Source organism: Zonotrichia albicollis, chromosome 1, assembly GCF_047830755.1.
Source record: "Zonotrichia albicollis isolate bZonAlb1 chromosome 1, bZonAlb1.hap1, whole genome shotgun sequence".
NCBI classification, from domain to species: Eukaryota; Metazoa; Chordata; class Aves; order Passeriformes; family Passerellidae; genus Zonotrichia; species Zonotrichia albicollis.
Genome location: NC_133819.1, coordinates 144,124,942 through 144,138,283, shown reverse-complemented (window position 1 = coordinate 144,138,283; position 13,342 = coordinate 144,124,942). Strand labels below are relative to the sequence as shown.

The 13,342-nt window shown below is 45.2% G+C and overlaps 1 protein-coding gene and 1 long non-coding RNA gene across 2 annotated transcripts in view; one reads left to right on the top strand and one right to left on the bottom strand.

The window, feature by feature from the left end:
* Nucleotides 1-6,290, bottom strand: part of LOC102074814 (uncharacterized) — a 61,736-nt gene extending 55,446 nt beyond the window's left edge. The window contains exon 1 of the long non-coding RNA XR_012583488.1: nt 6,153-6,290. This is a non-coding gene — a long non-coding RNA (uncharacterized LOC102074814). The remainder of the gene's footprint in view (nt 1-6,152) is intronic.
* Nucleotides 6,291-6,527: 237 nt separating this feature from the next.
* LRATD2 (LRAT domain containing 2) lies at nt 6,528-12,521 on the top strand. The gene has a single exon (XM_005479592.4). It carries the CDS (start codon nt 6,528-6,530, stop codon nt 7,422-7,424), a length of 897 nt encoding a protein of 298 aa, XP_005479649.1. The 3' UTR covers nt 7,425-12,521.
* The last annotated feature ends 821 nt before the right edge of the window (nt 12,522-13,342 follow it).

Genomic DNA, 13,342 nt, shown 5'->3' with positions numbered 1-13,342 from the left:
ATAAACATCACCTTCACAGATGGTTTGAGGCTTTGCATATCTGTTGCTTTCCATTGGCTATGGAAGAAAAAAATATTAACCTGTTCTCAGTCTAATCGGTGAATGACAAGGTGGATTATCTGCTCAGCCATTGTTCCCATACTTTGCCATGGATCTGTAGCTGTGGCAAGCAGCCATGGCCAGCATTTCTGGGTCAAGTTAGCAAGCATCCAGAGTTGGGCTGAAGAGAGCAGACCCCACAGAACCCACACAATCCCAGCTGTTTTAGCACCTTGTGTATGGTCACAGGGCCTGATCTCACCACCACCCACAGGAGACTTGGCTTATGTTTCCTTTGCTCCACCCCATTTAAATGGGGGCATAAACACACAGCCGTAGAATCACAGAGTGCTTTGGGTTGGAATAAACCTTAAAGCTACAACCCCATGCCATGGGCAGGGGGACAATTCCACTAGATCAGGCTGCTTGAAGTCCCATCTGGTCAGGCCTGAACACTTCCAGGGATAGGACAACCACAGTTTCTCTGAGTTACCTGCAGCCACATCACAGATTTGCTGGAAAGAGTGATGTGTTTACCTCACAGTAATGTTTTATCAGCAGTATGGTAACAGCCAAAGAAAAGACTCTTTCCCTTTACTAATGGCTTCTTCTCAGGTACTGCTCACCAGGAGCAATCATCAGAAGTTTCTTCCATCAGAAGCCCCACGCCTTCCCAGCTGCAGGGACACTCTGTGCTACCAAGGCAGCCAGCAGTCCTGTGACGTGCTAGAAGACACATCACAGGAGGAGCTTCCAGGGCAGAAGCTCAGCATGAGACAGATGAGAGTTGCAAGAGATGAGCAGTTCTCACGCTGGAAGGATGTGTGTGCTGTACCTCCTTCCTTGTTAAGTTATGTTTGAAATATAGTTGCTATTTTCTGGTTTTAAAAAACCCCAAAAAAGGGACTACATTTTAATTAATCTTTTCCTGCTGCTCAAGTTGGTTTGATAGCAATTCCTATGAATCCAGGCCCCTACTGACATGTGAATTACTTCATTTTCATTTGCTGAAATGCACCAATTAAAAACTCACAGTGGAAGAGCTTCTGAGATACAGCTTGGATGTCTCAGTTAAAAACTCTGTAGCTTTGGCAATTACAGCAATTTATTTTGCCACAGAACACATTTAGTCACAAATTAGAGTGTTGAAAGTAGATAACAGAGCCATAAGCTTCCAGTAAGAGTTTTAGAAAAAAACAGAACTTTCTCTCTGATGTGGGTCTCTCCTCTATCTGCAGTTTGTCTATCTTTCATTTCTTGAATATATGGTGAGCCATGCTACACTACAAGGAATAGCAAAGATCATATGTGTAGAAGCACACAGATGTCAAACTCTCTACAATGTAATTAAAAATTCATAGGTTAAATGCAGATAAAACCTTCCTGACACCAGAGGCTGATTATCTGTCTCAAGTCAAATATGAAACTCAAGGTTCAGAAATACCAACATTCTACAATATTTCTCAGCATTCTGAGGTACATAAATTTTCTGGTTCTCAAAATTCCTGATATTTCCCCTGGAGACACAAACAGAACCACTGAGTAGTGCCAGCATGTTTCCCACAGATCCCCAAACTCATGTCACAGATTCTCAAACAGAGTTTCCCACAGATCCTCAAACTCTCACTTCTGCCTTCATGAGGCCTGGCCCGGCAGAAACAGCAGTGTGAGAGGGCTCTATCACAACAGAAACCAAGAGGAGCTGATATCCAATAGCATCTGGGTTACACCACTCATGCTGGACATGTGAGACTCAGAGGTCCAATCTCTTCCAGCACAGACGTGATAAAAACTCTCTCATGATCACATCCTAAAACCAAAACTTTCAGATCTTTCTGGTGAGTCTGTCTGAATGGCTCCTGATGAAGATACTGCATGATTGTGAGACATCTGAATATTCATTAGAGAGGACCTCAGAGCACTCTCATCCCCTTCTTGCATCAGATCTAAGAGATGTTGTCATTCTTTTCTTTTCTTTCAGACAGATTGAATGGGTATTTAATGAGCCCATGCAAAGCTGAACAGCTTCAGTGGGACAGAGAAAGCAAGACTTGCTCAAAAAGAGCTCACAGTCTGGTGGCTTCCAATATTCTCCTGGGAAATATCAGTTCAAATTCCTTCAGTGAGATAAGAGACTTCAGCCTTGGTCTTTCATACCCCAAGGAAGCAATCTTAAATATTAATGCTTTTTATTAACTGATGTGGCACCATTTCCTCTTGTATGTGAGAAAATCCAACCTCATTAAAGCACTTAACCTTGGGAGAGTATTAGGGTGACACAAGTGAAAGGAAGCACCATTCCAACTAACTCTCTGTCCCATTCCCTACCATCTAGTGCTGGCATGCCAGGTTGGACGAATCTCATTTTAGGTGGCATTCCTGGATTTACAGGACCTTGGTGCCTGACATGGGGATGCAGCTTCAACTGGAGGACAAAGAGGTCACAAAAGAAATGTCACTATTCTGAATCCAAATATCCTTGGAGGACTTAGCTATGGCTGTCATGGAAGGACACCATCCATCAAGTGACTCTCAGGTCATACACTTCCCTCAGTTAAGGACATAATTGATTTCTACAGAACTCCATGGGAGAACTTCCATGGACTGCACTAGGAAGTGGTTTATTTTTCCAGTGCCTCTAATTCCACTATGGTGTTTAAGCACTCTGGTTCACTAGGTCTATGATATAGAGTGCTTACATGCTAAATGGAGCATAGTTTATCTCAGTTCTCATAAAACTCTACTGCAAAAAAGAAATAGAAGCTATTAAATAATTCAAGGGTGTCATAGCCATCAGCTGGCTGAATACCTGTGAAACAGAATGTGCTTACAGAATATGACACTAAACATTGTCTTACTCAGAAACACTGCTAAGAAAAAAAAAACCACATAGCAAGACTTCTTTTTCTCATCCAGGATATCTTTTAATAACAATAACAGTGTGACCACAGCACGTCATATCCAAGTAAGGATGAACTGTGATTTCAAATCAATATCACCTTTTCAATCTCTGGATGTAAAATATGTGTAAGGTCACAGTTGGAGCAACAACATAACTGTTGGGACAAAAAATAACTGTTACATCTAATTCTCAAAATTAGCTTTAAGTTTAAGGCAACCACAACTAGCACTACAAAGACCCCTGGATGATAGCAGCTACATAGATTAATAGAAGTCACTTGCTCCATAGATGTCCCACAGTCTCCAAGCCAAAAGGTGCAGTCCCCTCTGTATTCATCAATGGACTATATGGCCAAGCAGCTTTGGCTTCCCACAGAGCCCTTCAGCATGGCAGGTATTTTTGCCTTAAAAGGAGCTATCAAAGTTTCAGGCATACCAAATACCATACAAGCCATATGAAGGCCCACCAGAACAGTATTTTTATGTCAGGAACCTGTAGATGTGTTGTTGAATTCAACAATAGATTGAGAACATATGGATGTGAAATTCAGCTGTGAAAATGTTGGAGGGCTCTTGTAGAGCTGAGACAGATCTCACACAGATTGAACCCTGCTTCCTTGCAGTCTTTGAAGGGACTCAGATAAGGGAGCTGCTAGAATGAGCTCACTCCAGAAGCAAAGCTGTGTTTTGTCTGGGGTGGAGCTTTCTCTCCAAAAGGGAATTTACAAAGAAGAAATACTTCTGCAATCTGAACAAGAAAACGACTGGAACCTGGGAGTGATCCCAGAGAGGAATCACACTCACAGTGTGGGCTTCCCTATTGACTTCAGTGTATGTGCACGCACAGGTGCTTTTAGGTTTAGAGATGAAGCATGAAGAAGGTTTAGCCACCATAATTTTAGGCACTAGTCAAAGTGATATATAGGCACTGTAGATTCTTTGTGGATTTTCCACCCAATTCCTTACCTACGTGTGCAGTAAGCCATTATGGATGTGGTTTACAATACAAAAATACTTACCAAAGGCTTCTTAGCCAAGAAAGCAGCAGATTGAACAGACGGTATGGATTCCATGGAGCAGTCATGGCAAGGAAGCTCAAAGAAATCAAAGAGATTAAAGCAGCAGACAAGGTGCAGAAAATTAAGCACTGAGGTGAAATGAAGCAGACAAGAAAAAGAGAAAACATGATAGAGAGCTGCACATCTTTGTGGATGTGCATGAACACACAAGTGATTGCCTGGGCCATACTGAGTTTCCACTCATGCACAGACACATCTTTCCACACACTGCAGAAGATTCAGAAAGAAACTTGGCCCTGAACACAGGGCTGCCAAACATTTTAACAAAGTATAAGTGGTCCAGAGATAGGAAGATACAGTGCTGAGATAAAGTTTCCAATGGAAATAGGAATCACTTCTATGCTCAGTTTAGCTCCTCGTTTTAGGATACTCTCACACATGGCCATCTTTAATTAGCAAAGCAATTTCACAACGCCCTGACTATGAAGCAAGGCCCTCTTTTGTCCAACAGCAGCTATTGAGGAGAGGAACTGCAGGGGGAAACATGCAGTGCCCAGAAATCACATCTACATTCAATACATTTTGGACATTTGCTCAACTAGCCTTGATCCAACCCTGCCACACAGGGTACATCTAGTTTGGTGGGATGTGAAAGAAACGTGCACAGTTTGAAAACACACTGGGATGCAAACCAAAGTGCATGTGTGTCAGGGCTGGATGTTTGGGAGGTTCATTTCAAAAATGCTCCCATGGACATAGCCACCAGCTGAATCCAAAACATAAAGGTCCCGATCTGGCTGTCTGTCACTGCTGAAATTGCTTGTAATGCCTCACCATCCCAAGCAGTGCTCATCTCCCCAGTCCCAGATGGAGCAATTCTTCTCACCCCAAAGGGCAGGTCTGAAACCACAGAGATGTAGAAACTGATGGAAATCGTATCCTTTGAGCCTGTGGGCAGTGCCCAGGGCCCTGGTAACACAACTATTGTTCCTTCATTTGCCGCTATTTAGTGGATACTCAGAACAGCAGTTGCAGTTGGGCTTACAAGACAACAGACAAAGGGAATAAATGAGACAAAATTAAAGACATTACTCCTACATCCCATAAATTTTCTCTGTTTTAACAGCGTGAATTTACCAGTGTCTGTTAAAACAGTATGAAAAATAAACCCACCTAGCCCACTAACTAGGCATTAATGAAAAAGCAAAATATTGTTTTGTGTTCTCCAAAACACAGAAAGCAAAATATTCCCACCAGATCTCATAATGCCTTTCCAGGGGAGAAAGAATCATAATCTTCTATATTGAAAAAGCGACTGAGCTCTCGGAGTCGGAAAGAAAATAAATTAATAAACCTAATTACACACTCCGCGCATGGAGGAATCGAAGGTGTTAAGCCAGCCCAGGAGAACGGGGCGCTTTGATTGCGCTCACTTAACAACTTCCCCAGCACCGTGCGCGGCCACAGGGCGGCCGCTCCTGGCGCTGTCCCCGGGGCAGCTCCACGCCTCTGCGCGGGCACCGCAGCTCCGCTTCGCCTCTCGGCGCCGTCCCGGGCAAACTCCGGCTGCGGAGCCTCCCCCCGCACACACGGGCGGGCTGGGCTGCCGTGGCACCGCTCCCTTAAAGGCGCCGCGCCCGGGCGAGTTGGGACTGAGCGCGCTGCCCGCGCAGAGCAGCGCAGCGGCGGCGCCCACAGCCCGCGCCCGCCCGACCTCCGCCTGCCGCCAGCGCCGGCGGGGAGCAGAGCGCCTGGCATGTAGGAGCGGAGAGAGGGAAAAGGTGCGGAGCGGAGGGAGGTGAGGGGGAGGAAGCCGGGCGGGTGGGGTGGGAAGGAAGGAAAAAAAAAAAAAAAAAAAAAAAAAAAAAGAGCTGCCTCTTTAAATGCTGGGGGCTGAGTGCTTGCCGGGGCGTCCGTGGCGGATCCAGCCTCCCTCCCTCCCCTCGGCCGTGCCTCTCCGGCGCTCATGCCCAGCCGCGGAGCCGGCGGCACGGCGCTCGGGCGCTGCCGCTGCGCGGGGAGCAGCAGCCGCGCCGGGCCGGGGCCATGATCCAGGCGCGCCGCCGCCCCGCCGCCCGCTCGCCCTGAGCCGCTCCCGGCGCCGCCGCCGGCCCCGCGGGGTAAGTTCGCGGCCGCCCGGTGCCGGGGGAGGGCGGGGAAGGCGCACCTGGCCGGCGGCCCGGCGCGGCTCACCTGGCCGGCGGGGGATGCGCTCTCTGCCGTGCCCAGCTCGGAGCTCCCCACCTCCCCAGGCGCTCGCAGCCCCTCTCTAACAGGTGGCTCGGTGCCTGCCCCGCTCCCCGGCGGCTCGTGTGCCTCTCTGCTTCTCCTCGCCGCCGCCTAACAGGTGGTGGTGCCGCCGCGCCTTCCTCCGTACAGGTAGGGAAGTCTCGGGTGCCCCTTCCCCCCGTCCCCGGCGGGCTCCCGCAGCCCCGGGGCGCTACTGGAGCCTGCGCTGGGCGGGGAGAGCCGGACGCCTGCGGAGGGGGAGCGCGCTGTGCCCGCGCTGCTGCTCCGGGAGCCACTCGCCCCTCATGGCCCCGCCGTGTGTCTGTCGTTGCAGCGGGCATGGGGAACCAGGTGGAGAAGCTGACCCATCTCAACTACAAGGAAGTTCCCACGGCCGACCCGACAGGTATGGACAGAGATGAAGGGCCAAGGATCGGGGTCTCCTACATCTTTTCGAATGACGATGATGAGCTGGAGCAGCAGCAGGATTCGGTGCATGACCTGGGCGGTGAGAACCCTGCCCTGCAGCCCTACGATCCCCAGCTGCACGAGGTGGAGTGCTCAGTTTATTACCGGGATGAGTGTATTTACCAGAAGAGCTTTTCAGAGGAGGACACGCAGCTAGAGGAGGGTGATGAAGGAGGTGGGGGGCATCTGAGCACCTACACCCCGGAGAACCTGCTGAATAGATGTAAGCCAGGTGACCTGGTGGAGTTTGTGTGCCAAGCCCAGTATCCTCACTGGGTGGTCTACGTGGGGGATTTTCAAGTTGTGCACCTCCATCGGCTGGAGGTGGTGAACAGCTTCCTCACCGACGCCAGCCAAGGCAGACGCGGCCGCATTGCCAACCAGCTGTACCGCTACAAGCCCCTCAGCCCGGCCGTGGTGGTGCGCAATGCCCTGGAGCAGGTGGGCTGCAAGGATCGGGACTTGAGCTGGAGAAACTCGGAGTGTTTTGCTGCCTGGTGCCGATACGGCAAGCGAGAGTTTAAAATCGGCGGGGAGCTGCGCATAGGCAAGCAGCCCTACCGATTGCAGATCCGGCTGGGGGACAAGCGCAGCCACACGCTGGAGTTTCAGAGCCTGGAGGATCTGATCATGGAGAAGAGGAGAAATGACCAGATTGGTAGAGCTGCTGTGATCCAGGAGCTCTCCAGCCACCTGCAGGCTGCAGAGGAGGAGGAAGAGGAGGATGAAGTCCATCATCATCCAGGTGCTCAGACTGCTGTGGAGTAGCAGCCTCAGCACCACCATTCTGCTTAGCCTGGGTGATGGGGATTAAAACTGAAGGCTGGGAAATTGAGCTGTTATAAGCCCTTTGGGCTGCTTCGGTGCAGCTTCATTCCAATCACATGTGAAAGGAAGGGGGAAAGCTGCTTAAGTGTCTGTACTTTAGTGCTTAACTCCTTCAGTGCTTGATGATAAAACCCCTGACTTAATATTTGTAGAGAATAAAACTCAGGGCAATTCTACCCCTCTCCTCTCTCTTCCTCTCTGCCATATTCGCCCATAGCCTTTTCCTCAACCATCTGCCAGTAGGCCTGACCCTACAAGATGCTAAATGCCTTTGACATCTACTTATCAGCAGAAGTTAATAGTTTTTAATGCCATTAAGAAGTAGCCAACAACTTCCAGGACATGACCGTGTAGCTCTGAACATGAGGATATTGTTTTCCCTTCTTTGCTACTGTTTCTCTTCAGCTGTGGCTTCTGTTGGTATTGCAAGGAGCTGCTCCTCGCCTGGTTCAAGGCTTTGTGGGTTTGGGAACCAGTTCCCCAGAAGATCTAAGGCAGAAATCTCCACTAATTTTAATGAAATGGGTTTGATGTGCCTGGTGCCTTCTTAATTGATAGGAGGTTGCAGGTGGGCTGGGAGACCTTCTCCTTTGCCATCAGCATGTGGCTTTGGGGACAGAAAATTAATTTGTTCCAGCAGGTCCCAGGGAAGGAAGTTTGCCAGTCTAGCTGTACTCTGCACACTGGTTTGTGCTGGGACTCCTACAGGCAGATGCTGAGCTGTGTCAGGGCTCATTGCAGGCTGCCTTGACTTCTCCTAAAGCAAGAGGCAGAGCTCCTGACCATGTCTGTAATACACACAGAGGCAGTAGAGGCAGGTTGCTTATGTGTAAGAGTATGTCTTGAGTAAGCTGTCCCTCAAAAGGGTGACTGACCTCTTGGCTGGGTGCTTCTGGCTGTGAGGGTGCCACAGATTCTGCACCACAGTGAACAAAGATGTGAAGGAAGGGAGCTCAGGCTGGAAGACATTACAGGGCTTGGGTGTTCCAGAGCAGTTTCCTCTTCATTAGGGATTTTGTGTTTCTTTTTTTGCTAATTTCTATGGTATGCAGCTGAGCTATAGCATTAGAGGAGAGGACATGCCTCCAAAGTTGTGCAAGTCCCTCAGGAAGGGGGAGTGCAGTGCTGCCTGGCCTGAATAATCCCTGAACTTTTATTCAGCTGTTGAATTGATCTCCCACACAGGCAGCACTGTCAGATCTTTGTCCTGGGATCCTGGGTGTATGAACAAGCACTGATTTGGAGGTAGTTTCTAATTCAAAATTCCTTCTCCTTAAAACCCAATATGATGATGTGAACTTGAAGATAAGCTTGAGTTCATTTAAGTAATGGAAACTAACAGTGTGATGTAAACTTGAAGCATAATTAATATGGTCTTCCCCGAAGCTGTTTACAGTTATACCACAAATAGCAAAGTACTCTGTGTCCTTTCCACCTCTGTGACAGGAGCAAAGTTTGTTGTTCAAGAATAGGTAGACACAAGCTTTTGATTAGTTAAGACTGTATGAAGCAACTTTGCCAATTTGAGCCAAGTGGATTGTGGTCTCATGTTTTCTGCCTAAAATATAGAAGCTAGGATTTGGCCTGTGAAACACAAATTCAGGGGAGAATCTAATACCAAGCTCCCTTAGAATGCTATAGCTCAGGTGCCTACACAAACTGTGTTTTTTTTCACCAATATGCAATTGAGTTATTCTCAGGTTACTGTGGTTGTCAAGCAGATGTCTAACCTTGTTTGAAAGCATATCTACCCATATCTGATTGTGAAAGGGTTAATATGTGAATGTCTGCACACAGGTTTTATACAACTACTAGTAACTACTGAAAGCTGAAATGATCACTGAGACAGTCTGAAAAAGAGTGAAGGAGAGTCTCTCTGTTGTACTTCTGACTGATATGAGACAACAGATTACCTAGACCATGAGCAAATGTCTAGCTGTGGTTTCTTTCATACTGAAACCTTGTACATAACAAAGCTTATTTCACTGTGTAGTATAGCTGTGTAAAATAATATTTTCCTAGAGATATTTTTGGAAGTTTTAAAAAAACCCTTCATAACCTTGCATTTGAAAGTAAATTGTTATGCACGTTATTTTCCAGTTCTCTGAATGGGTTTATTTTTCATTCATGATCTGAAGTATATTCTAGGTCATAAAATATTGAAACTGCTATAAATGTCAAATATTATGTATCTACAGGATACTAAACAGTAAACTAGTTGTGAAAATATTTTTCCTTTGTGTCTGAAACATCAGAACTATGACACTTAGCCATTTCTCTCCTTCTGAGATATCCTGAATAGTCTGCCTTTGTTTTCTGTTCTTTTTTCCCCCACTTTTTTTCTTTTTTGTTTTGTTTTTTGGGGTGTTTTTCTTTTGTTTGTTTTAATTTAAAAAGGACCAAATCTGCTTGGGAATGGAGAGCAAAGCTTCTTTGACCAACTGAAATCTTATCTTGTGCTGGTCTTGGTGCTTCTCTGTACCGGTCATGCCTTTTGGGATAAATTCCCCCACAGGCACAAGGCCTTAGCAAAGAATTCCAGAGCTTGCAGTGCTTTGATAGGATAGAGAGTGAAGGAGGAGCTTGCTTCACAGCAGAGTTTGGCTGCATTCTGCTGTGTTATAAAACCTCTGTGCTCCTCTGGCATATAGGTGTTTGATATTTGGAATCATAAAGTTTCCCTGCAAGCTATGTTTGGGAATTTATTGTCCCCTGACATTCCATTATGTGTAAAAAGTAAAAGAGGGTGGAAAGCTTAGCATTTTTTAAAATTTTGTCTGAAAGAGGGCTACCTCCATACAGGGATTTTTTATTCCAGCAGATAGAGATGCAACTGTTGAATCTTTAACAGGCAGGTCCTTTTCCCCTACTTGTTGATTAGGCAGCGTTATTTAATAGGTGCTACTAAACACCACTGCACACATTTCTAAGCAGTCTGCTTTTAAAGCCATGGACCTGTAATGACCTGGATGTGAGAACAGAAATTGCTGTAGGAGCACATCTCAACTGCTTGGTTTCTTGTCTTTGCTGTTCTTTGCTCAGTTACTCTCTGCAGAGTAAGCTGGGATTTCTGGAGCTTGATTTAAAAAAAACAAAAGGTCTCCCAGGAAAACTGACTCTTTTGTGTATATGTCTACTTCAGGACTTTTACATGGATCACAAAAGAGAGGGGAAGGGAGTAGATAAAGTGCTCTTCTCTGCATCTGCTTTAACATAGAGAAATGCAGGTGTGCTCCTGCAGAGCTTGTGCTTCCTCACAGGTCTTAAGTCTAGATTGAGTTTAAAGTTTTGAGTAGACCTACCTACCTAAGGCCCCTTGAGAATCAGTAAGCCTATTCTTGTGCTTGAAATTAAGTGTATATTTACATTTCTTTATTAATGAGGGTCTGGAATTTCAATGTGATGTCTCTGATGGGGGTGTGGAGCTTCTGAGGTTGCATAATCAACAGGGGAGAATAAGAAGTGCAATGAAAGCTGTTTCTCAAAGGGCCTCTTGTCCAAACAGAGCTTGTGGAACCCAGCCCAAACTTTGGCCTCAGTTTCCCTCTAGAAATGCAGGAGCTGCACTGATTTGGTGAGAGGTGTGTTACTAAGCTAAGCTGGTGATCTGCTGCAGATTCCTCCACTATCTTTGCCTTGTCGTACTTAAGCTTTCCCTTGCATTTTAACATTTAAAGTTAATATAATTTGTTTTAAAAGCCCTTTGATTGTGCTAACATTAATCTATATGAATTTATACATTTGGGCATCTCTACTCCTGTGAATATCAATATGCTCATGTGAAGGCTGGCAAAGCTGAGCCCCAGATGTGCAAATGCAGCTCCAGCTAGGAAATGTAGATGAGCAGTCTTATTTCCCTGGAGTATTGGTGTGTTTGATGCAAATAATGCCTTGGAAAAGGCATTGTAGTAAAACCTACAATTATCCGTTGATTGAGTAATTTTAAAAACACAATTTAGACATTCACCTTCCGTGGCAGTGAATAAAGACATAAACTGAAGACTATTTTGTTATCCCTGATTCTGTGTGAATGCAAGGTATTGATTACAGCAACTCTAGAACTCCTCTGGCCAATGTGGTAGGCAGTTGCCAAGTAGGCAGGGAAAATTCCCAAAAGCTGCTTCAAAATCTGTATTTTCTTACTTTGAAAAATACATTCTTCAGACTGAAGGACCCTAAACTATGGAAGTAAACTTTAAATTGTTTTGTATAAATGAAACCATAGGCAAACTCCTTTTGTTAATTTGATTTCACCATTCCACTCAGTACTATAATAGGTGATATTGTGGGATTAATCTGTTTCAGATTTTGAATGTAATGGTGGTTTTCTTTTTCTCTTTTCCTTTGGTTAAGTTGTACTAAAGGTCTGTCCATGGGTATGTGAAGTGTGTTGTTGGGTGGTTTCCCACTTGTGCTTTTCTGACAATTAACAGCACCAACCATAAAGCTAACAGCCATGAAGGAACAAGTATTTTTGAAAGCAAAATTTTAATTTTGTATAAGAGATCAGAGACTAGTAACTAAGTAGAGGTAGGAAATAAGATGTTTCCCACCACAGTTTCTATTTGTAAGAAATCTACAATTAACTGAGTATGCTCGACTGCTCTTAAAAATCAGTGTGCAGTGATAAGGCGAGAAGTATTCTATCATGGGCTTAGACTTTCAGATTAGGCTTTTTCTTTAACTGTGAATAGGAAGAAATCAGGGTGATTTTGAGCACCAGTGGTTTAGATGGTTTAAATTCCTTTGCATTAATACTGGATAAGAAGCTTTCTTTAAGTGCACTCTTGAAATTCCTAACATTGTAACACTTCATGAAATCATCCACAATAAGAAGTGTAATCACAAATATGATTTTTTTCCCACCATGAGCATTTTCTGTAAGCTGTCTTTTGTCAGTAAATGTTGAATTGTTAGTGCAAATATCTTCTTTTCCTGAGAAAGAAGTACACATCATTGATTGTACCATTTCCTTCAAAATGAAGGGCATTTCATAGTAACACAAAAGAAATAAAAGATTTATAGTGTCTTTTACAACTTTTCTTTCTTTTGTTTTTTTTGAATAGCGTGTTTTTCTCCAGCTTTTGGAAAAAAGTTGTAATTTCCCATGATGGACGCATCAGACACAAAACAATATTTTCACTGCCTTCACACATCAGATCAAAATCTAACTCTTTGGTTGTATTATTGCTTCAAAGAAAGAGGAAGAATAATCTCTATAAAAAGCCAGATCATCAGATGCCTAATAGGTGATAGCTGTATTAAATCCAATGACGATCTGGCCCATAATTTAATTTTTAAGTGGAAAATTAATTCAGCAGCAGATCATATAGTATTAGCTGGCAGCAGGGCTTGTCTTTTCTGCCAGCAACTGCTAAAGGAACAGATGTAGTGTCTGCTAGAGGGAGAAACGAGAGAACAGAACTCACAGGGAGTTTTTGGGGAAATCTGTACAACTGTTCAGTTTGTGTGTTTGGTCTCATGGCAGATCCATGGCTGGTGTGAGATCATCGTTCTACCCACACCAGCTTTAGGGACATTGCTTAATCAAGGTGACAAGGGCTGTGTGTTGTGGGAAATATTACACCCATGGGGTAACCATTCTTAATCAGTTAAATCCTTCTGCTGGATGCATTCACAATGGCAAAACAGGGATACAACCAACAAGCTGTACTTGTCCTCAAGGTCCTGACCACAAGGAGCTATTTGAGTCTCACACAAAAGGACTGAGTCAGCTCTGGCAAGGATTCTTTGAGTGAAACTATCCTGAGGAAATCTAGCTGTAACAAGATGAGACTTCTGCTGAAAGTATCAGTGGAGATTTAGCTCTTCTGTGGGTGGCAGCTGTCTGTGACAGC

Coding starts and splice junctions, on each gene's coding strand:
- LRATD2 (XM_005479592.4), top strand. CDS start 6,528: ATGGGGAACCAGGTGGAGAAGCTGACCCATCTCAACTACAAGGAAGTT.